This window comes from Dunckerocampus dactyliophorus, chromosome 5, assembly GCF_027744805.1.
Source record: "Dunckerocampus dactyliophorus isolate RoL2022-P2 chromosome 5, RoL_Ddac_1.1, whole genome shotgun sequence".
NCBI classification, from domain to species: Eukaryota; Metazoa; Chordata; class Actinopteri; order Syngnathiformes; family Syngnathidae; genus Dunckerocampus; species Dunckerocampus dactyliophorus.
The window spans coordinates 23,191,985-23,216,048 of record NC_072823.1 but is presented as its reverse complement, the minus strand read 5'-3'; the positions used below and the strand labels follow the sequence as shown (position 1 = coordinate 23,216,048).

Sequence of the window (24,064 nt, the reverse complement as noted above, 5' to 3'; positions counted from 1 at the left end):
GTGATATAGGATTCAATGTTAATAAATTACATATTTTTGTAGATGGAACATTGAAAACCTGTTTGACTTTTTAAATATGTTTTTTAGCGTGATTTGAGCCGTGTAGACATGAAATAACACCCCTATAAGTCATCTTTAGACTCCTATTATTCATTGTTTGCAACACATTATGCTGCAGGGACTCGAGACGGCTGCTAGCTCGTGAGCTAACAAGCTAGTGAGCAAGCAACCTAACCAGTTAGCCTCGCAATTTTTTCTTCTAAACTTAAGAAACCAAAGATCACTTCGACACGAAATGGGAGGATAACGTTCATGTTGGACATTCCATGGCTGACTTCATGAGTTCATGCAGTGTTAAGGTAATGTAATGTAAGGTAATGTCTCATCAATGTTTTGTCATTCTGTGACCAGAATACTACATATCACTTGTATTTCAATATGTTTTGACTAATAATAGACCATAGTCTGCCACGAAACAGTGATGGTTTATTAATTAATTTCTGAAGGAATGTGATATGGGACAACTGTAATACACTTAAAACTAATGTTGTGTTCATTCTGAACTGGAGTTTGAAACAACTCCACCTGTGTCTATGATGTCATAAAGACAAAGGCGCAAAACATGAGCAGTAGTAATACTTGTGTAACTGATCATAGTTGTGTTGATTGATTTTTTTTCGTGATTTTGAACATTCTTGGGAAGCAGAGACACGTCCGAGATGCCTACTGCTCTAGAGTGGGATGACGTGAAGAAGATTGACCCGGCAACCGTCCATGAACATTACAAAGATGAAATCGACAGTGTCATCAACCTTCTCACTTCGGTAACCGTACATGAGTCTCATGTTTGATTTTGCAACCCAGCTCTTGTTTGCTCTTATTTCAGCAGCACAACTTGTACTTGCACAAAGCAGAGCACTGACTTTACACATGTTCACAGATGTTGTCAGCAGACATGCTTAAATCAACATCATCTGGACATCTCAGCTTATAGCAGCACTGGCAACACGCCAATGGCATGTTTAAGTGAAATATTTATGTCCACATGCTCATTTCCTTCTTTGGCCTGTATGTTGTGTATCATGTGTTGCAGTCTGAAGAGTGGGAGGTGCAGCATCAAGCTCAGGAAGACATTGTCCACATACTGCAAGTGTTTCAGGCCCTACTCAAGGTCTTCTAGCCTATTATTTGCCATATACAGTGCCTTGCAAACATGTTCGCTCCCCTCAGCATTTTATTACTTTTATAAATGAAATCATGGTCAATGTCATTTGGCTTTTTTGACAAAAATTTGAAAAATAATATATAAGGTAAGGTAAATGGCTGCATAAGTATTCACTCCTTTCAGGCCAAAAAAAAACAAAATTACACTGACCACAATTTCACTGATAATAACAATAATAAAAGGCTGAACGTATCTATGCTGATCCAGAGCATCCCAGTCATGCTTGGTATCCCTTCATTCAAAATGCCAATGTAGTAAAACTGCACATTTGGAGTGGCCTTTTATTGTGGCCAACCTAAGGCACACCCCCTAATAAGAGGAAGTTCTTTTTGGTAGGAAAAAAATGATGAAAAACACAGCCCTGTAGCATTCAAAATGCCAGTCAGGTAAAACTGCATATTTTGGACTTGCCTTTTATTGTGGCCAACCTAAGACACACCCCTAACTACAGAAATGCATATTTGGTATAAAAAAATATGTAAAACACAGTGCTGTAGCATCGTTATATCATTTATTACTGTCCAAAACATCTGTATCATGCTTACCTGTAGTGGTCTTGTTTGAAACATTTTGAAATAAAAATACATCTAAAATAATTTTAGTTCTCAACAAATGCCAATAATGTACTAAATTACAAAAATTACTCCATAAAACAGCACTAATGTAGCACAAAAAATTTGACTATTTTGGTTTCATTCTGAGCATGTCGGGGGGCTGATTATGTATCAGGTCAAAACTTAAATCGTTAATATCTCAAAAGCAAAACAGCACAAACATTCATTTTAACTGCACAAAGCAGCACTGACATAGCACTAAAAATGAGACTGTTTTGGTTTCATTCTGAGCATGTGGGGGGCTGGGTGACCTATAAAATAAATAAAATAAACTGTAGTATCTCAAAAACAAAAGCAGCACAAGTGTGAATTTGAATAAACTCCAACATTGTATTGTTTTTTACATTGGAAGCTTAGCTTAGCTTCAGTGTATTTAGAGATCGTTTCACTGTGTGAAAATACAGACAGCCGTCAGATAAGTTAGTTGCATACACAAGCATTTTCAGTAATTGTACAGCAGAGGGCGCTAAAGTCAAAGCAACTGTCCGACCCACAGACGGCTATTCTAAAATGGACTTGTATTTCTGCGTCTGGTCACAGACCTGTCATCGTGTATAAACCCCACCCCGATTTTTTGCTTCTTAACAGTGGAAAAAAAGTGCGGTTTATACACGGGGCTTTACGGTACTTATTTTCCCCCACTTAATCAATTTTACCCAGGAGTGCCTTTAAGTGCACCCGAGGGTCCATTCGTCATTTATAATTATTTTTGCATTGTGTTCTGCATGTAAAACTATTATTAGTATTATTTTGTATAAATGTATTTTTTGTTCATATTTTTGAGTGTAATTGGATTTCCATTGTTTCCTATGGGGAAAACGGTCCCAGCTTTTGTATGTGTCCTTTTTTTTTATTATTCTCACCAAAAGCCAAGGTACCTCTGTAAATGGCCACAGGCACTATTTGAGGAAACATGGCAAGCAGTCATTGGCACTAATTGTGTCATTGTTGGCAGTAAGCGTGTTGTCGTTCTCTTCCCTCAGATGAAGCATCATGAAGCTTTTCTTGCTGAACAACTAGTTGAAGAACAAGAGAAAAATGGTTGGTGCAATTGCTTTGACTTTCGTATTTTTCTCATAAGATACAGTTCACATTGTGTCTTCTGACATCTGTGATTTAGAAGCTAAACTTCTCGCCAAGGTGTCGAGACTGGAGGAAGAACTGGAGGTAAGTCTATCCGTTTTTGCACAAAAAACGCCAAAATACTTCAGATCTCTCTGTATGATATACTGTCTATTTTTTTTTCATCACTTGTGTCTCACAATTTTTTTAGGCTTATCTCTCTTTTTTTTTAACTTATTTGTCTATTCCTTTTGGTAATGAGTGGTTTGCATCTTCTCATGTAGCCACTGTACTTTTGTTCATGAAGCCTTCTTCACGCCTGTCCTGTGCAGGTTGTTACTGATGTCAGCAACATTTTTAGAGTCTTCTTTTCCAGCTCTGACAATGTTTCTGCCATCAACCTTTGATGTTTCCCTTGGTCCACCTGTTCCACGTCTGTTACTTTGTATACCAGTGGTTTCTTTCTTCTCCAGGACATTCCAAATGGTTGTACTGGCAATGACCAATGTTTGTGCAATGGTTCTGCTTGATTTCTCATCTTCGCTCTGATTAACAATTGCTTGTTTTTCACCCATAGACAGCTCTTTGGTTTTCATGTTGTTTTCACCTCTTTAGGGTCTACACAGGCAAAACCTATCCTACTCGATCTGAAACTGAGCGTAAATATTTGACGCTATGTATTGATTAAATAAGTAATGTAATAGGACACACCTGGGCAACAAAACGCACCTGTCAGCCACATGTTCCAATACTTTTGCTCACATGAAAAGGTGGGTGGCTTCAAAAAAAAAAAAGGTGTTGTTTTCTAAGTTGTGCATCCGATCCAAATGTAAATACCTGGAAGTAAAAACTTGGCCTCAGTGTTCCGTTCCAATACTTCTGGAGGTAACTGTATTGTCACCTGTGTTACAAATTGAGTGTAAACTGCTCAATGTGGGTAATATTTGCATGCTTTTATTGTGTGTTTTCTGTCTGCATGTGTCAGTATGCTGGCACCAGCCCAGAGAACCTCTTCCTGAGAAATGAGGTTCGGCAGCTTAAAGGCCAGCTGATGCGGAAGGAGGAGATGGCGAACCAGCTGAAGAAAGAAATGAAAAGAGAAAAGAAGACCACAGAGAATGTATGAAGGAGCACACGGGTCAATAGCAGCAGTGACGTGCAGTGAGGTTCATGGATGATGAAGCACTACATTCTTTTTGTCAGATTTACACATACAGGTAGTACTCGACTCATGAGTTTCAGTTTTTTTTCTTTCAGTTTATTGTCCAATCAGCAAGAATAAGGTCACACACTTCCATTAAAGACATTACACGGGCTGTAGGGAGCAGAGGTGGGAGAAAGACTGTGTCTTTTGCAAGTCGCAAGTAAGTCTCAAGTCTTTAATCTCAAGTAAAGACGTGCAAGTTCAAGTCAAGTCTCAAGGCAAGGCACGACAGGTCAAATCAAGTCGGAAGTCATAGGACTGCTTACAAGTCATAATAAGCACTGTTAAGTGTTTACCAAATGAAATACCATGAACTCGTAATTTGTAAATGCAAAATAAATTTGGCAGCATGTTGACACATCCTGTTTCTAACTAATACTGCTACTCTCCAGCAGTCTGGCAAATATGTAATGTCAAAAATGTAAGCCACACCCTTGTTTGTTCTTAAATTTACTGGACGTTAATAGATTCTATAGGGATAAATTGTGTGGGAAAATTTGTGGACTTGCTGGCAATGACATAATGATCACGTTAGTTGACTACTTTGAATGGGGACACATTTTACTTAATCCACTCACTGAAAATCTCAAGTATTCTGAAATCATCAGACTAAAGTCCGAGTCAAGTCACGAGTCACTGATGTCAAAATCCAAGCAGAGTTGCAAGTCTTTAATGATACTGTCAAGTCGATCCAAAGTCATCAAAACTGTAACTCTAGGACTCGTGACTCGTGTCCACCCCTCTGGTGTGGTTTTCGTTTGCCCTGGTGTCTGTACGAATCAGTTTTCAACTAAAATTATTGCTACAAATATCTTGTTTTTTGTACACTGTCTTTATCGTACGGCCAAACAGTATGCCTAACAAACTAGTAGAGTGCCTAAACAAAGGATCCGTTCGAGTTAGTCGGTTTCTGTGAAGAATGGCTGGTGATTCTTTTAGAGGTGGGACACTATAAACAGATTGTATGCATGTGATTTGTTTGTTCATACAACACACAGAACGATGAACAACTCTGTGTCAGATGGGCGTTCAAGCATACTGCGTATGTCTGAGTGTTAGAATCTGGTTCTTTAATTAAAAAAAAAAGGAAGTGCCAGAACTTTGATTAAAAAAAAAAAAGGTGAGAAACACCACTGAGTTGAAGAAATAACTCGGACTGAAGTACAAAGGCTGCGTCTGTTATGAAAGGATTGTAATGTAAAGGTTCCTTTGTTAATGCGGGTTGAAGGGGGAACTGTTGAAGGGAGACACTTTACAGATAGTGAGGCGGGCCAGTGTGTGTAATGGTGATTGTACCTGCTGCTGAAGTTTACAATATAGTTCAAGTGAGCAAGTATGCTGCTCTGCCGTGAAACAGCATCCACGTGGCTCTATCCCCTCCATCATGAAAGTGATGTTAATGTTCTTTCATCCAGTGCATTTGTCATTTCCATGCATTTTGCTTTGTTTCTGCATGTAAAACTAGAATTCTCATAAAATGTGTTTAGTGTTAATATGTTTAGGTGTCTGCAACAGATACATTGGATTTACATTATTTGGCATGGGAAAAATTGATTTGGTTTTGTATGTTTCGGTTTGCCTCCCCTGACCGCACGTCACTGAATAGCAGTCATTTAGTAACACAGTGTACAACCTGTCTGGTCAAACACGGTCCATCCATCTTCTCCTGTAGTTGTTTATGCGGGCAGAAGCAGCAGAGGATGACCTTAAGATGTTGAAAAGAGAGGTATGAGATGGGTGACGTGTATGTTTTTGAATGATGACGTGATGTTCTCTTTAAAGCAAACATGTCCTTGATCAGAACACGCAGCTCCAGCGGGATGTGGACTTTTATCACGGAGAGCTGGAACGCAAGGAGGCGGGTCCATCCAGAGACGAGAACGCCGAGACTCAGAGGAAGCTCAACTCTGCCAACCGCCAGCTCTCCCAGTGCCTGGACGAGCTGCAGGTCCTCCCACACCTACCAATGTCCCACTCACCTGAGTGGACCTTCACCTCCATATCTGCTCTGTACTCCATGTTTCTATTATTGACAAGATGTGTGTTGATTTTTAGCAAGCGGAGGAAGAAATTTCACAACTGAAAGCTGACAACCAGCACATGCAGAAATGTCTGATGGAGTCCACCAAGGAGATGGAGAAGATGAGCGACGAGTACAACCAGATGAAGATGGCCGTCCATGAGTGCGACTCCATGACAGACCAGCTCAGGAAAGAGAGGGATCATGCCGAGCTGCAGGTGAACGCCCCCCTCTAATTCGCGTTGTGTTTCCATGTTGGACACGTGTGTGCTTCACGCGCAGGTCAGAGAGCTGAGACAGAAGATTAAAGACATGACAGAAGAGGACGACCCAATCATGGCAGTGGTAGACGCCAAAGTGAACGAATGGAAGGTTGGCGTTAAACTGAACATCTCAATAACTTTCCTCTTTACTTGGAAATGTTTTTAGTACATCTGCAGTGCGTTTTGTTTCATCAACCAGGAAGCAATGAACCTTTAAAGAACTTTCCATCTAATTTAGAGATTACATTAGACCAAAGTGTCCAAAGTGCGGCCCACAACTGTTTTTTTATTGGCCTGCAGAATATTCTAAAAATATAATTTAACAAGAAAAACAGCAGAAATGGAAAAGTCAGCAGTAATTTTACAAGAATAAAGTCATAGTGTCAGAGAAAAAGTCAGAAAAGTCATATTCTAACATGAAAAATGTGTAATTTACGAGAATAACATTGGAATATTATAAGGAAAAATAGCATCATTTAAGTAGCATAGTTGAAATACTATACTTTTTTTTTAAGTCGTAACATTATGACAAACAAAACAAGATAAGATTGTCATTTTTGGAAAATTAGTTTGGAGAAAAATTTGTAATATTGTGGGAATAAAGTCATAATTAGGGGTGTTTTAAATAGTTGATTTGATTTGAAGGAGTCTGATTCGATCAATCCTGTCAAGTCCAATCATATGAAAATGTCATGTCATCAAGATTGTACCATTGTACTTACATGGGGGTGCCCACGGCTGCTGCTGAGCATATATTTTTACCCAGAAACTCTTTGGCTTTGTTATAAATAACCTATTTTGATTCAAACTCAGCCTCATTTGTGTCAATAAAGAATAGAAAATTACGGGTGTGTTAAACAGAAGACACTATCCGTACTCAAGATGGCTGTGCAGAGTGAAGCCCAGCGTCTTTTTCAAATGTGGCGAAAGTGCTCACAAGCGGCATCAAGAACGTAAACAAAGGTGAAGAAGGCACGGTGGAATACGAGCTAAGCTGACTTATACTGTGCATTTTCCTCTCTAATGTGCGGTCTTTAGTGATTAAAATGGACGAGTTACAACTCCACATCACCCACATTAAGAGACTTTTGGACTGCAACATTATCATTTTCACCAAGACATATAGCGGAGTACTGTACAACGCTATTGAGCTAACCAAACGCCACACAAAGAACAGCAGCTAAAACTGCTTTCTGTGTCAATAAATAAATAAAGGTGCTGTTGTTGCACACATACCATGTTTATTTTTTTCTGTGTTTCGGGCAAAATCTAACAAATCAGATTCAACTGTTAAAACCCTTAGTCGAAGACAGCCTTAGTCATAATATTATAAGAAAATTTATGAAGATTAAGAAGAAAGATGAAATACTTTAAATTAAAAAAAATGTAAAAAACAGCAAAAATGGGAAAAGACCGAAGGTAATATTAATAAAACTCTTTTGCACCAATATCACAAAGCTGAGATGCAGTTTTTGCATCCTTTCATTTTTCAGTATGTGGCCCTGACTGAAAAATGCTCGGACACCCCGGCATTAGACAGCCACCATGCTCAACCGTGATGTGTCAGATAACTGCTACAGACACCCATATTCAGGTGTGGAGTGTTTATGATGTGACATTCATTCGTAGAAAGTGCTGTTTGGAAAGGATGAGGAGATTTTGGTGTACCAGCAGATGATCCGTGACCTTGAGCAAAAGTTACGTCTGGCCCAGCTGGACTTGGACAGAGTCAACATTATTGCCTTACAGCAGGTGTGTTCTAAAGGAAGGAACAATGATTTCTCTTCATAGCGTAAAATTGTGTGTTTACATTGCACCATTAATAGCACTAAACACCTTGTAACCAAAAATCTTTATGTAGTCCTGATCATCACAATGTGCACCCTTGCAATTGTTTGGCTATCCTAAGTCAGGCCATATGTGATCCATGCAGTCTTTTCCTACTAGTCCTCTCCTATACATTAGATTAGATTAGATAGAATGTTATTGATCCCCTGGGCGTGCGCCCTCAGGGAAATTAAGGTTCCAGTGGCAACAGCACAGCACACAGTAAACAGGTTAAAAAAAAAAAAAAAAAGTATATCATAATAATCTAAAGCAGGGGTCGGCAACCTTCACAATCATAAGAGCCATTTTGCCTCCTATACCAAAAAACAAAGTGTCAGTATGCTGGCACATGCAAAACATAACACGTGGAACTTTTAAAAGTTTTAATAATCCTTAATTTTACTTGTTACAGCAACAGAATACAACAAACATAGACGTGCAGTGTGCATGTGTAATGGACGCCAACTAGCAGGGTTGTGATAGTAGCTTGGTTAAACCTCACTACCTGACGCATTAAGAAAAATGTGCAGCACAGTGAATTAACAACCTGTTGCTAGTAACTCGTTTGGTATCACTGCTTGTCTTAATGCTTTAATCAGTGGACTTAGGTGGTTGCCGGTTCGAGCCCGGCATGTGCAGGGATGACCACTGTTGCAGTTTGTACATGTGTAGGCGGACTTTGATAATAATGCCTGCTTTTCAGAAAATGCCAAGTAGTTGTTTTGAAAATGTCTCAATGTTTCTTGTTGCTAATTTCTCACGACATATGAAGCATGCAGGTAAGCCGGCGTCGTTAGCCAAGAGGACAAAGGGATATGTCCCTGCATAATTCAACTTTTTATTTTCTTCTGAGATGTTTCTTTTTTGGCATTCATGATTATCTTACCACGGGGGAAAACAGACATCTTGCTACTAGCTGACCACACGCAGGCAGGCAAACACCAGCTGTTCTGTTGGTGGTGTTGAGTTGTGTCGCTAATCACGCGGTTGGTGATCACTCTGCAGGTCGTGGAAGATCGCGATGATCAGATCAAGATCCTGAGAGAGCAAGTGGAGCAGTATACAAGGGAAATGGAGAAGCAAACCTTGTTCATGGAGAGTCTGAAATTGTCTAAAAAGCAAGTTGGAGGTGAGTGGGTCAAGGTTCTGAACAGAACAGAGACATTTCAAAAGGTAGATGTTACCAAAAAAAGGCACAGTGTTGAACCGTGTCAATCTTCAAATTGATTAAGCTATTAAGCTAAAATTGTGGAGTGCAGTCAGTAGATTTCAGAGTAAAACTTGTGCGGTTTTGTCCAAGTCCAAGTCCAGCAGACAAAAATGGAGGAGCTGGAGTCCAAGCTGGAAGCTTCGGAGACCCGAGCAACAGAAGCAGAGGAGGCTCTGAAACGAGCTGAAGCTCACGCTGAAGAAAAAGACAAGGAACTCATTGAGGCTTCAAAGCGCTTGAGAGAGTATGAGTCTGTAAGTGGACAAAAACACGCACGAGTTCTCTTCATTCACATCACATTCAGTGAAGGCAATGTCCTGGAAGTGTAACGTAACACACACAGTGTGACCGTGGTGTGATCAACAGGCCACTGGTGTTTGTCCTCCTCTGTGTCAAATTTATTTGCCATTTCCTTGGAAAGATGACTAGGCAAGACAAAATGAATCTTATGATACGAAACCACAACTCTTTGTGTATTCCAGGGAATTTATGGCCTGGAAGAAGCTGTTGGCGAGATTAAGGAGTGTAAAAATCAAATCAGAAGGAGAGATGCCGATTTGGAGACCATGACCAAAGAGATCAACCAAATGGACATGAGAATGAACGAGCTCATGGAGGAGAATGAGAATTTCAGAGACAGACTAGGTAATGTCTTGCATCACAGAAAGCATTTCAGATAACAACTAACAATCATCTGACTTTTCTTTCTTTGGCGTTCATTTAAAAGGATATGAACCCGGAGAAGTGGATCTGACAGAGTTCCGACGAGCCAAAGGACTCAAACAACGGCAGTACAAAGCAGAAAATCAAGTTCTGACTAAAGAGGTAAAAACAAAGTTTGACTTTTTTTTTTAATGTTTTATAAGATGTCTTCTCGCTCAGATTGAACGTCTTGAAGAGGAAAGATTGGAGATGAAGAAACAAGTCAGACTCCTGGCCAAGCAGAGAGGTGACTTACTTTGAGTTTTTGAGTACATTGTACAGTTTTTACCCCCAGTCTTGACCACCAGCTGTGTCTGCAGGACTGCCACAGTCCAACTTTATGAAGGATGATGTCACACACACTAAAAGGTGGCAAATTCCTAAACTGAGCAGCACTCACATGGATGAAGAGCTCAGAGCCAAGGTCGGCTCCTGACGATCACATCAACACTTTTAAAGACAGATGTTAAGTAAGCTAATGTTGTGTTTGCAGAATGAATGCCTAGAAAAAGAAGTGAAGATGCCAAAGAAAGAGATGGAACTCCAAAGGAACCAGTTACAGCTCAACTGTAAATACAACTACCATAAATCTTTTTCATTGCATATACCTTGTATAACGGAAGCCAGCTGGCGCTGCTGTGTTGAATTAAGTCGATAAACCTCATGCCCAGACACCTGAAGAGTAGTCCTGGACATTGAGTTGACAGCCTAGGCTTTTGGCTCGATGGATAGCGGTCTTGACTCTCATTCCGCGGACCATGGTTTGAGCCTGGGCGGAATGCAGGTCTGGCTCGATCAGGCCGGTTATATATGTACATCTGTACATTTATGCTTCATTTTGCTTCCTTCAGTCAGTATATCAAAGTTTGTTCACATACAAGTATGTGTTCTCTTCTTCTATCACTCAAAGTGGATCAGCTAGCCAAGGAAAAAAGAGATGTGGTGAGTGTACTCATAGATGTCCTCCAGGCTTTGAAGGCTAGAAACGACACAAATATACCCAGTCTGAAAAAACTGCACAATGTAAGTACCAAATCTGACTTGCTGAACCGTGATCTGCAATCATGATTTCACTTTGAGTGTCTTTCACTAGCACAATCTGAAGGTCTTCGTCATGGAGATGGTGATGGGCATCCAAGAGGAGCATGCTAAAATCCTTCAGGAGAAGATAAAAGCAGAGGAGGAGAGCAGGAGGGCAAAACGAAGAGCAGACAATCAGGAACAGAGGCTTCGAGAGATGAAGGAGGCTTGCAAAGGTTTGGAGGAGGTATGATAATCATCTGTGCATCTTCATGTGTGTCCCTCTTAAATCACACACAACACACCTGGTGAAGACTGTAATTCCCTCAAATGCAGAAATTAAAGGAGAAAGAAATGGCGGTGTGGTGGCCTGAACAGGGTGTTTTGTCCAAGGAGAAACAGAATAGCGAGCTACCGGCTGCTGGGAGAACAGAACATCTCCTTGAAGAACTGTTTGATCATAAAGGAGAACTGGACAGCCAGGGTTCCCTCACGTTGGTCCATAAGACCATCAAAGATCTTCAAGGGCGACTCAACCAAAAAGAGGATTTGCTCAAGAAGTACCAGAACCAGATGACTCGAGCAGGAAAGGTAGCGTGAAACTACAGTACCACACACTCTCAGGGACAATTTCCAGTACCCGGTCAGTCTGACTTTCATGTGTGCCTGGCCAACAACTTATGGCAGTGGTTCTCACTTTTTTCTTCTGTACAAATCACTGTATGAGTGGCGTCAATCAATACACTAACAGACATGCCAACCACTTTTTGAGAAGCATTGACTTATGGGTATTTTACATATTTATTTAAACAATTGCCGTTCATTGTGAAAGTGTATCAAAGAGCAGCCAATGAGTCGATGTCTCCACTAACCAACATTGTAAATGTCAGGATCAAGAAGAGATGATAAAGAGACACGCTGAGGAGATGAAGATGCTGTATAAGAAGTTGGACTCCAACAACAACATTGCTCTGGACCGCTTCAAACGTCAGGCAGCGGTACTGATAGATCTCTATGCTTCATTTTCAAAGCAATCTACTCTCTCAGCCAGCAAATGAATCTATTCTGTGTTCTTTGTTTCCTTTCCTCCTGTAGGAAGTGATGAAGAAGCCCAGCATCATCATGCCAACATCCCAACATCTGGACCGTGTGACTGAATTGGAGCAGACAGTGGCTGAACAGGACATATCACTCTCGTCCATCACCAGGAAGCTGAAGCTCACCACTGCAGAGTTGGAGCGACAGAAGATGACTGTGGACACACAGGCTAAGAAACATGCCAACGAGGTGTCGAGGTGGTTGTCACTCCAGGACACCTGGTACCTAAAAACAGCAGCATACTAAGAATGTGGTTTTGGTGCAGGCTGAAGAGATGTCATGCTGCAGAGGTGGAAGATCTGACCATTGAGACTAAAGACCAGAGGAGCCAGATATTGGAGATGAAAAAGGAGGTGGATTCCCTCTTAAATGAGCTGGAGAGCCAAAAGGAGGCCAATGTTTTATCCCCGAGCAACACCATGAAGAACTTGGTGGAACAACTGAAAGCGCAGCTGGTCCACAAGGAGAAACAAATCAAAGTGATCAATGTTATTTCTCTTTTCTGTGATTCTGGAGCATCTGTGCAGTTTATTTCTACAGTTATAATTTACATAGATGCTTGTTTTCTCAGGCCCTCAGTAGAGTTCTGATAGACCTGCGGTCGAAAATGACATCTGCTGCAGAACAACAAGTTTTAGCAAATGCTTCACAGACTGAGGAGAGGCTCAACGTGCAGAGGATGGTTGACAAGTACACCAAAGACCTGAAGGTATCATTTGTCTATTATATACAGTGGTGTGTTTGCCCCCTTCCGGATTTGTTTTTTTTTGCCCACTCATTTTGTCCCACTCATCTTTGCAGAATTGTTGTAATTCAGCCACATTGGAGGGTTTTCCAGCACGAGCTGCCTTTTTAAGGTCATGCCGCAGCATCTCAATATGATACAGGTCAGGACTTTGACTAGGCCACTCAAGTCTCCATTTTGTTTTTTTCTTTTGAGGTGGACTTGTTGGTGTGTTTTGGATCGTTGTCCTGCTGCAGAACCCAAGTATGGCCTGCCATTCTCCTCTAGTATTTTTTGGTAGACAGCAGAATTCATGGTCCTATGTACCACAGCAAGTCTTCCAGGTTCTGAAGCAGCAAAACAGCCCCAGACCATCACACTACCACCACCATATTTTACTGCTGGTATGATGTTCTTTTTCTGAAATGCAGCGTTACTTTTACGCCAGATGTAGTGGGACACACACCTTCCAAAAAGTTCAACTTTTGTCTCATCAGACCACGGAGTATTTTCTAAAGGTCTTGGGATCATCAAGATGTTTTATGGCAAAATTGAGACAAGCCTTAGTGTTCTTTTTGTTCAGCAGTGGTTTTTGTCTTGGAACTCAGTGTCTTTCTTGTGGTGGAGTCATGAACACTGGCCTTAACTGAGGTCTGCAGTTTTTTGGATGTTGTTGTGGGGTTTTGTGACCTTGTGGATGAGTTGTCACTGCGCTCTTGGGGTAATTTTGGTTGGCCGGCCACTCCTGGGAAGGTTCACCACTGTTCCATGTTTTTGCCATTTGTGGATAATGGCTCTTACTGTGGTTCGCTGGAGTCCCAAAGCTTTAGAAATGGCTTTATAACCTTTTCCAGACTGAAAAGTTTCAATTAATCTCAGTTGAATTATGCTTTTAACAGGGGCCGCTCATTTTTTCACATAGGGCCATGTAGGTTTGGATTCTTTCTCCCTTCATAATGAAAGTTTCATTTAAAAAATGCATCTTGTGTTCAGTTGTGTTATAATTGACTAATATTTAAAAAAATTTTTGACGACCTGAAACATTTAAGTATGACAAACATGCAAAAAAATAAGAAATCAGGAAGGGGGCAAACACTTTTTCATACCACTGTATTATCATTTGTCTTTTATATATTACTGACCTGTTAAAAAACACATACTGATTAATATTACACAGCAGAATCACACATAATATGCTTGCACAATGATCATCTCCAAGAGTTGGAAGAAGATTTAGCTTAATTTACACCTTCATGCTTTTTCCTGCGAAAGGCTCAGGTGCAAGAGCTTAGCGATGAACTTGAAGCTGCAAAGGAGTCTGCCAGAAAAAGTGAGAACTCTCTCAAGAATCTGGTGGACAGCCTCAACAAGAAACTACAAAAAAGCCAGAACCATCAGAAGTCCCTCCAGGTTCAAAAGGAGGAGAAAGAACAAGAAATCCAAGAGCTGGAGAAGCAAATGAAGTGCCGTGGTGACTCCATTCAGGTTATTATAGCAACGGGGTGTAAAATCATTTGAGGGCATACATTTTAATTTTAAATATTCAACCAGTCACATGAATGTTTTCATTTGACAGAGCAAAGAGAAAGTTCTGCTCTGGGAGCAGGGTAAGAAATGGCGGTCCAAGTTGGAGAAAATGAAGAACACTCTGAGGGACAAGGAATGTGAAAATTACTCCCTGTCCAAACAACTCAGTACTATAAAAGACCTCAATGCCAGGTCAGTGTGGACAATACTGTGGACAGTTTTGCATCTAACATCTAGCTAAGTCTGCCAAAGGCCATTACTATCTTGCTGCACCAATGGATGTTTACCATAATTAGGACATTCAACACCACTGCTCAAATTATTATTGAACATTTTTGTATTTTTGTTTTGTGTTTGAGCATGTACGCAGGCTGGAGAAAGAGAAGAACGCACTGCAGAATAGGTCGAGGCCTCGAGGAGTGACGGCTGATCAGGTGGTGGGAGAGAGAAGAGATGAGCCGGCGAACGAGGTTGAGGGGCTGAAAGAAAAGAACACCACTCAGTTGCTCATCATAAAGTATGCAGCAGTCTTTTTCCCTACTTTGAGTTGAATCCTGGGTATCATACAGTACTCATCCTAATATTAGTCACACCAAAGTAATGCCTTTATGGACCTTACACCGTCACTAACAACTCCTACCAACGAGCTTCAGTTTTTGGGTAACGTTGCAGGCAACAGCAGACTGGCGAGAGCGCTGTGGAGGATTTTACCCAGAAGAACCAAACCCTTGAGGAGAGACTGCAATCCTTAGAGAAGCAGATATCCAGCAAGTTTCCAGCAAGACCACATGTAAGTAGAGATGGTCAATATTGGACACCGATACCATTATAGGCATCAGCTCTTCCCTCAAACTAATGTCAGATCATACCTCCTGCAATGAATGAACATATTATGCTTCTTTTGCTGTTATGATACTGGATGCATTTCACAAATAAGCACAGTTTGTGCAAAATAAGACAAATAAGAGAACCTTGGTGAGCATCATTAATTCGTTCCTGAAGATCCGACTGTAATCGAAATGGAATAAATGTTGAAATAATGTAAATCCAATTAATCCGTTCCAGAAAGCCACAAATGTTAGCACAAAACTGTTCCGCTTGCGTGGGCGGAGGACCACAGAATGCGGAGGCCAGGTGAGCGAATGACAGTTCTTTAATTGGCTGTCAGCGCGGAGGTAATCACACTAGTGAACAGAAAGCGCTGGGGTCCGCAGCTTGCAGTGCCCCAGGAAAAAGTCCTAAACACAAAACTTACAAAGGATAGGACAAGGGACAACAGGAACACCCCAGCTGTGGAGACGCCGAATCTTGAAGAGGTTGAGCAATTTGACGAGTGCGCTGAGTTGTCATGCAAGGAACCGGTGTCTCACAGCTGCCCCTACTCCGTGTTAAGTATGCTGAAGTCCCACAAAAGCTGACACCAAACCATCAGTAAACACATCCCTGTCCAGGCTGCTCAGTGAAATATGGCTACCGTCACAATGATGTTTGAACCAAGTAATGACAGAAAGGCTAGAAATGACAAAAAGAATAAAAAGCTAATGTTATTTCTAGGCATCGGAGAAGGATGCTGAGACACTATCGCAGAGAGACCAGGACCTGCAGAAAGAGAACCTCAAGCTGGCCTCCGAGAACTTGGAGCTCCGCCTCCAACTAGCACAGGCCAACATAGACTTGCCAAGAGTCTCGGTACACACTGGCATCCAAACACAGATATCATTCATTTGCAATATGTATTTAGACATTATTTAAGAGGAATTTAATATAACAGTTTTGCATTTCTTTCCTCAGAATAAAGTTACAAACCTGGAGGAAATGTGCAATGCCCTGAAAAATGAAAATGCTGGTCTCCAGAACAGACTTTCTCATACATACCAAGTATGTTCTTGCAGAACACTGTGAGCCAGTGATTAGAAAGGCTCTAAGCGCATTCAAGTCAATTTACATGCACACTGTTTATATTTTGTACATTTTTAGAACTACAAGTAGTGGCATTTGGAGCCTTGATTAGCAATTTATAAAATCAAACCCTAGTAATATTAAAGACCGAAATGAGGCCACAAAAAGCCTGGAGCTGGCACTTATAGCTTAGATCAGACTGTAATAATAAAAGGTTTTGTAATAATTTGTTGCTTGTGCAGGCCGAGATGTGGCATGTTCCAGATGATGCAGAGACAAAAATCAGGTATGAAAATTACACTTATGCTAGAAGTCTGATGTGGTCTTCAGAATTGCCTTCCTCAGTGTATATCTAACATTTGACAACAGTGACCTGACGAAAGAAAATCTGGAGCGGGAACAAAAACTAGAAGAGCAACACGGTGAGACGTCCGTCATGCCACACGCTGTATTAACGAAACTATGCCTATGTCACCTCAACATGGACTCACTGTTTTGACTTTTAGATTACAAGACGTTGGCCGCAGCAGAACCAGAGAAGAGCGAAGTTCTGAGTGTTGTTGATGAGACTGAAGATTATAAGTACACCGATTTGCAGGATTGAGAGGTGGTGCACTAACACTTTGATCCTTGTGGATTTTAACACATCTCGTCAAATCGACACTTCATGTTGTCAGACTCAGCACACCTTAGGGACATCACAGTAAAATGAATGTTCACTGCAGCAGTCATTGTTGGACTCCTCAAGGGCTTCTTACAGGTCCAAAGATGACAAGTTTATCTTCTCTGCTGCCGCTTGCTCACAATCACTTGAGTGTCTGAAGCATGCGCAGCACAATGTCTTTAAAATGTGCATAATTTCCGCAATAAAAGCCACCCTGATCTTGTTTTATGATTGTTAAGGTGAAGAACCAAAGCCCTAAAATCTGCAAAGCCTTCTCTGCTGGCATAAACATTATCAGAAGAACTGACTTACATTTACGCCTGTGAATATTCTCAGGGCCGCACGGTGGTCTAGTGGTTAGCATGTTGGCCAACACACTAACAGTCTGGAGATCGGGAAGACCTGGGTTCGATTCTCCCTCAGGCATTTCTGTGTGGATTTTGCATGTTTTCTCCGGGTACTCCGGTTTCCTCCCACATTCCAAAAACATGCATGTTAGGTTAATTGGAGACTCTAAATTGTCCATAGGTATGAATGTGAGTGTGAATGGTTGTTTGTCTATACGTGCCCTGCGATTGGCTGGCGACCAGTCCAGGGTGTACCCCGCCTGTCGCCCGAAGTCAGCTGGGATAGGCTCCAGCATGCCCCCGCGACCCTAAAGAGGAGAAGCGGTATAATGGATGGATGGATGAATATTCTCATTCATCCAGGTCATCTCAGGGCATTGAATCGATTGCAACTGGACTGTTAAGGTTGCCTTATGTTCATGCTCAAAGTGGGACATCTCTGAACAGAGGGGGAGGTCTGCAACACCACCTTTCTCCCACATACATGTACAAGGCTGTCCTTTCATGCCTTCCTAAAAGATTCAATCATTTAGCCTCTAACAAATAAACAAGACACAGCCACCTTGGATTCAGGTGTGTCCATGACCATCATTATATCTGAATGGAATGCTAACAAAGGTGATACCACCCAAACGACTATTGTTGGCAGGCAGTTCCCACTCCATTGTATCCTAATGACCGTCATTTGACACCAGAGTCCTCCGTTAGAGGGAGTTTCAATTCCCACCTCGGGGAGACCTTCGACCATGTTCTGAGGGAGGCAGCGGATATTGAGTCCAAGTGGGTCATGTTCTGTGCCTCCATTGTCGAGGAGGCGAATGGATCGGAGCTGTGGCCATAAGGTGGTCGGTGCCTGTCGTGGCGGCAATCCCAGAACCCGTTGATGAACATCAGCGATGACGGATGCCATCAAGCTGAACAAAGAGTTCTGTTTAGTTTTTTTGGGATATGGGACTCCGTTGGCAGCTGACGGGTACCGACAGACCAAGCGCTTTGTGGTTGCCGAGGCGAAAACTTGGACATGGGAGGAGTTTGGTGAAGCCATGGAGAACGACTTCGAAGAGATTCTGGACCAATACCATCCACTGTCTCAGGAGGGGGAAGCAGTACAATGTCAGCACTGTCTATGGTGGGGATGGTGTGCTGCTGACCTCGACCGAGATATTGTGGACCGGTGGAAGAAATACTTCCAAGACCTCCTCAAACCCATCGACACATCTTCCAATGAGAAAGCAGAGCCTGAGGACTCCACGATGGGCTCTCCAATCTCTGGGGCTGAGGTTGCCAAGGTGGTCAAAAAGTTCCTCAGTGGCAGGGCCCCGGGGGTGGATGAGATCCTCCCGGAGTTCCTTACGGCCCTGGATGATGTGGGGGTGTTTTGGTTGACACGACTCTGCAGGATTGCATGGACATTTGAGGCGGTGCCTCTGGATTGGTAGACCGGACTGGTGGTCCCCCATTTTAAGAAGGGAGACGGGAGGGCTGTTGTGTTGAAGAGAAAGCTGAGCCGAAAGGCAAAGCTCTCAATTTACCGAGATCTACATTCCCACCCTCACCTGTGGTCATAAGCTGTGGGTAGTGACTGAAACGACAAGCTTGAGGGTACAAGCGGCCAAAATGAGTTTTCTCCCTAGGGTGGCTGGGCTTTCCCTTGACGATAAGATGAGAAGCACTGTAGTCAGGGGGAGACTTGGAGTAGAACCGCTGCTGCTCCGCATTGAGAGGATCCAGGTGAGGTGGCTCAGGTATCTGATCAGGATGCCTCCCGGACGCCTCCTTGGGGATGTGTTCAGGGCACGTCCGACCGGTAGGAGGCATCAGGGAAGACCTCCAACCCACGTTGGAGAGACTATGTCTCTCAACTGGCCTGGGAATGCCTCACGAAGTAACTGGGGAGATTAAAATTTTGGCCTTCCCTGCTTAGGCTGCTGCCCCCCTGACCTGACCTCGGAGAAGCGGATGAAGATGGATGGGTGGCCTTATAACTTTAATAATTATAATTTAAGTTTACCTCCTCTGTGTGGATAGAAAATTGTTACACTATGTATAACCAACGACACAAATTCAGATTACTCAACATGTTTTATTATGCCTAATATATCTTTGATGAGTTTCAGTGGTACATAAAAAACTTTAAACTCACTGGAATTAAAAAAAAAAAAAGTCCTATAAGAAAATTATAGCTCTCTTTTCAAGTTGACTAGACAAATAACATAATATAAAATATTAGCTATTAGCAAATCTAGTCAATTTAATAGCACAATGAAAAACAACACTTTCAGCACTTTCTGAGACGTCTTTGTAAATCAGGACGTTTAGTCACCCTAAAACAATCATAATGTAAACTACACATGCAAGTAGAAGCTGCCTGTATGTCTTTGTTGCTCATCATTTCTAGTGCTGGAACATGACAAGAAGCCACCAGAGAAGAATTCTGCCTGGTAAGAAATGTCTTTTATTCTTTAAAAGATTGTACCTTAGTGCTGCTACATCACAAGCACCAACAAACACTCATTTTCTTAGTAAATATAAAGCTGTAACAATTACCTGTATAAATATACGATGTAAACCTGACATGTACAGTAAATAAAAGCTGCCTGTATTAAAATTACATTTATGTCTTACATTTGTAGATAGCATTAAAAGTGTCATTGTTCGCATATTGATAATTCAGTCGAAAGATTCTAAACATTATCACTAGTTTAACCGAAAAAAGAAAAAGTCATCAAAGGATTAAAAATTCTGATGTGCCGATGGATACGAAAACATTCAAGTTGTGTGAGACTGAAACTTAACCATACGAAGGCATTTACTGTAATTTCCTCATGTGAATAAAAGACAACATGAGAACTGAGCTAGTTCATGACCTTGGGACTAACTCATGCTGGCTCTTTGGACCTGGCTGCCAAATTGATCAAACATCTTGAGCTGTTCCTCCAGCATGATGTTCTTTTTCAGCTCCATGTTATAATTGTACTTTAAATCCTCTATCTCGTCAAAGAAAGCTGGATCAAACTTGTCGAGTTCTTCCTTCAACTTGTGGACTTCTGTTTGAAGTTTGCTTTTCTCTGCTTCAGCTGTCTTCAGAAGAACTTTCAGCTTCCTGGAATCTGAAGTGGGAAAAAGACATGACGTTTGCTACTGTTGAGGCAAAAACAAACACTGAAGATTGAGTGTAGGCCTGTCATGATAATAAATAAGTTGATCATTTTGCTGGCCTTGATAAATTGACATGTGCATGCATGTTTGTTTTCCTCTCTCTCTTTATCACACAGGCTGGATGACAAGGGGGTTCACTCTGCATCTTTCTGGGTGTGTTGGTTCTATTTTGGAATGTGTGGAGAGAGTGAACCCTCCTCTCGGCCATTCAGCCTCTTTGTCCCAGTAGTTGGAGGCAGGGCTGCTAGTGAGTTGATAATGGAGTTCAAGTCCGCCAGGTTAGAGTTGGCACAAGTTAGCGTCGTGAACAAGCGAATGCAAATATGAATGAAAGCACAAAAGCGATTGTTTCTATTCCAAATGCCATTATTCAAGTGCAGTTTTCTTTACAGAGACTTTATCCTCCATTTTATTTGTTTTTAATTGTGCTTTTTAGTGGAGTGTTTCTTTTTCTTAATAGAGACAGAGAGACTGTCTATTTTTTTTTGGTTATGATTGTGATTTTTATTTAAGTGCACTTTTAGATAAAAGAGACTGAGTCCATTTTATTTTCATTGTTTTTTTTTTGTCTTTGTTTATTAGGTTGTTTATTTTATTTAAAAGCTCTTGACATTCCAATTACAATGTCAAATACGCTTCAGAAATTAAAAGTTTATTGCTTTTGATACAATGTCCTCGCATTATTATGCCATATAATTCATGAAAAAATTGCCTAAAAAAATGTTGTCAATAATATTGATTATCTACAATAATTTGTAGGACTTACCATCCAGCAAAATTTGTTATCGTGACAGGCCTAAGATTGAGTGTTTGAGAGCATCACCTGTGTCATGTTTGGACATCTCGCCATGTTGTTCACTATCCAGTCTTTGCTTCAGTTCCTTGTTCTCTTTCTTTAGCTCACTGTGGACAAATAGTATTGATAAAAATGTCCTCAATCATTTTAATGCCATCAGAGAATGGCATCACATACAGTATACACTATTGATAAATACTGATTATATTCCTACTTCATTTTCTTGGAGAGGTCAGTTTCTGTGTTTAGATCCCCGAGAATGTTCATCTTGTCAGCCTGGAGAAACAACAAAAGACGTTTAGAGCCCCAAAACCACACATCAAAAAGGCATATTTTTTTTATCTTAATTGTGGAAAACAAATATCCATATTTTTTTCTCCACCCTTCAGTGAAAATTCCCTTGTTGGAATCTTTGCCATCGTTTGTAACCAACAGTATCACCTCTACCTGATCTTCAAGAGCCCGGATGCGTAACAGAGTAGTCTCCTCACGTTCGTTTGCCTCCTTCAGCTTCTCTTTGAGTTCAGACAGGCTGGAGGTTTTCACTGACAGCTCCTTCTCCAACTCCTTCATCTTGTTCTCAAACATTCTGTGGATGCAAGAGGATAAAAATCTCTGGTTTGGACCCTGTGAAGTGAAGTTGCAGCGAGATAAGCAAAAAAATGTGGCTGAAATGTTTCCAGCTGTCTAATTGCTTCCATTGTTTTAAGAGGGATCGCTACCGCAAAGCATGAATGTTTTAATAGTCATGCTGCGGACATGGTCACATTTCCAGCCTTCATACTTGTCAGTTCCAATTCTATCCACGTTGGATCAGTGACCACACTGAGCAACAGTTTCCAATGTTTGGGAAATAACGTATAAAATAATAGCATAAATGCAAGAGTAGCAACCTGGAGCCAGGCCTGGGGGAGGGCCTCGTAGGCAAGCGCTTGGTGGTCGGGCCTTCACCCGTGGGGCCCTGTGCGAACCACAATTTGTGCTTAACAAACACTACCTTCAAACATAAGGATGTCCACAAGTGCACCTGGCACCAGGACACACTAGGCCACAGGGCTATGGTTGACATTTGTCGTATCATCTGACCTACGTCCACATGTTTTGGAAACATGGGTGAAGAGAAGGGCTGAGCTGTCAACTGATCACCACCTGGTGATGAGTTGGATTAGATGGCGAGAGAGGATGCTAGACATATTCGGATTCACCTCAACCCACAGTTTGGGTTCTGGAACCAAACTCCTCAAGAGGTGCTGGACCTTGTTCTGCTCTGTCTAGTCGCATCATCACACCTGCATTCGCATGTTCTGGACACGTGGGCGAAGAGTGGGGCTGAGCGGTCAACTGATTACCTGGTGATGAGTTGGATTAGATGGCAGGGGAGGATGCCGGACAGACCTGGGAGACCCAAACGTGTAGTGAGGGTGTGCTCGCAATGTTTGGCAGAGTCTCCCGTTAGTCGAGTCTTCAACTCTCACCTCCGGCAGAGCTTCGCCTGCATCCCGGGGGGAGGACAAGGATATTGAGTCCAAATGGGCCCTATTCCGTGCCTCCATTGCTGAGGCAGCCGATCGGAGCTGCAGCCCATCGGAGCTGCCGCCGCAAGGTGATCGGTGCCAGTTGTGGCGGAAAGTCACGAATCTGATGGTGGACACCAGAGGTCAGGGCTGCCGTCGAGCTGAAGGAGTCCTATCGAGCATTGATGGCTTGTGGGACTCCTGAAGCAGCTGACAAGTACCGGCAGACCAAGCGGCACGCGGCTTCGGTGGTGGTCGAGGCAAAAATCTCGGGTGTGGGAGGAGTTTGGTGAGGCCATGGAGCACAACTTGGGTGGACGAGTTTCGCCCTGAATTCCTCATGGCTCTGGATGTTGAGGGACTGTCTTGGCTGACACGTCTCTTCAACATTGTGTGGAAGTCGGGAACAGTACCTCTGGATTGGCAGACCGGGGTGATGGTACCCCTTTTCAAGAAGGTTGTTCCAACTATAGGGGATCACACTCAAGGGTGTATTCCATCGAAACTCAGCTATAGGAGGTGCAATGTGGTTTTCGTCCTGGTCGCGGAACATTGGGCCAGCTCTACACCCTTGCAAGGGTACTGGAGGGTACTTGGGAGTTTTCCCAATTGGTCTACATGTGCTTTGTGGTCTTGGAAAAGGCATTCGACCGTGTCGCTCACGGTGTCCTGTGTGGGGTGCTCCGGGAGTCCGGGATTGGTGGCGCCATTTGGTCCTTGTACCAGGCTCCGGTTGTAAAGGACCGAATGGCACGTAGTAGCGTGCCACCAATCCCGTACTCCTGGAACAGGAGCCTGGTTCGCATTGCCAGTAAGTCGAGCCCGTTTCCGGTGAACGTTGGCCTCCGTCAAGGCTTCCCTTCCCTCACCGATTCTGTTCATAATTTTCACAGACAGAATTTCTCAGCGTCGAGGGAGTCTAGTTCGGTGACCTTAGGATCTTCATCCATCCATTTTCTATACCGCTTCACCTCATAAGGGTCGCGGGGGTATGATGGAGCCTGGACTGGTCGCCAGCCAATTGCAGGGCACATATAGACAAACAACCATTCACGCTCACATTCATACCTATGGACAATTTAGAGTCTCCAGTTAACCTAACATGCATGTTTTTGGAATGTGGGAGGAAACCGGAGTACTCTGAGAAAACCCACGCATTCGAACCCAGGTCTTCCCGATCTCCAGACTG

At 42.3% G+C, this 24,064-nt stretch overlaps 2 protein-coding genes across 7 annotated transcripts in view; one reads left to right on the top strand and one right to left on the bottom strand.

Annotated features, from left to right (window-relative positions):
- The first annotated feature begins 719 nt into the window (after nucleotides 1-719).
- Nucleotides 720-17,029, top strand: LOC129181121 (centrosomal protein of 290 kDa-like). The gene is made up of 33 exons (XM_054775836.1): nucleotides 720-824; nucleotides 1,094-1,171; nucleotides 2,823-2,880; nucleotides 2,960-3,006; nucleotides 3,887-4,021; nucleotides 5,778-5,831; nucleotides 5,907-6,053; nucleotides 6,161-6,343; nucleotides 6,408-6,497; nucleotides 8,018-8,140; nucleotides 9,221-9,388; nucleotides 9,545-9,679; nucleotides 9,908-10,070; nucleotides 10,153-10,250; nucleotides 10,308-10,374; nucleotides 10,448-10,551; nucleotides 10,621-10,696; nucleotides 11,038-11,150; nucleotides 11,221-11,394; nucleotides 11,484-11,738; nucleotides 12,038-12,145; nucleotides 12,243-12,442; nucleotides 12,511-12,724; nucleotides 12,817-12,954; nucleotides 14,242-14,454; nucleotides 14,546-14,688; nucleotides 14,867-15,013; nucleotides 15,169-15,286; nucleotides 16,051-16,185; nucleotides 16,288-16,374; nucleotides 16,638-16,681; nucleotides 16,765-16,817; nucleotides 16,902-17,029. The coding sequence occupies exons 1-33, from the start codon at nucleotides 720-722 to the stop codon at nucleotides 16,997-16,999; spliced, it is 4,071 nt and encodes a 1,356-aa protein (XP_054631811.1). The 3' UTR covers nucleotides 17,000-17,029.
- Nucleotides 17,030-19,545: 2,516 nt separating this feature from the next.
- Nucleotides 19,546-24,064, bottom strand: part of cep290 (centrosomal protein 290) — a 30,626-nt gene continuing 26,107 nt past the window's right edge. For 4 of the 6 annotated variants that reach the window (XM_054775840.1, XM_054775843.1, XM_054775842.1 and 1 more), the window contains 4 exons: nucleotides 21,809-21,950; nucleotides 21,576-21,637; nucleotides 21,389-21,468; nucleotides 19,546-20,516 (listed from right to left, as the gene is read on the bottom strand). In XM_054775840.1, coding sequence (XP_054631815.1) covers nucleotides 20,281-20,516; nucleotides 21,389-21,468; nucleotides 21,576-21,637; nucleotides 21,809-21,950 — 520 coding nt within the window. In that variant the 3' untranslated portion in view covers nucleotides 19,546-20,280. The remainder of the gene's footprint in view (nucleotides 20,517-21,388; nucleotides 21,469-21,575; nucleotides 21,638-21,808; nucleotides 21,951-24,064) is intronic. The other 2 variants (XM_054775844.1, XM_054775845.1) reach the window with 2 other exon arrangements.

Coding starts and splice junctions, on each gene's coding strand:
- LOC129181121 (XM_054775836.1), top strand. CDS start 720: ATGCCTACTGCTCTAGAGTGGGATGACGTGAAGAAGATTGACCCGGCA. Junction 10,375..10,447: donor ACTCCTGGCCAAGCAGAGAG/GTGACTTACTTT, acceptor CTGTGTCTGCAG/GACTGCCACAGTCCAACTTT. Junction 11,739..12,037: donor AGATGACTCGAGCAGGAAAG/GTAGCGTGAAAC, acceptor TGTAAATGTCAG/GATCAAGAAGAGATGATAAA.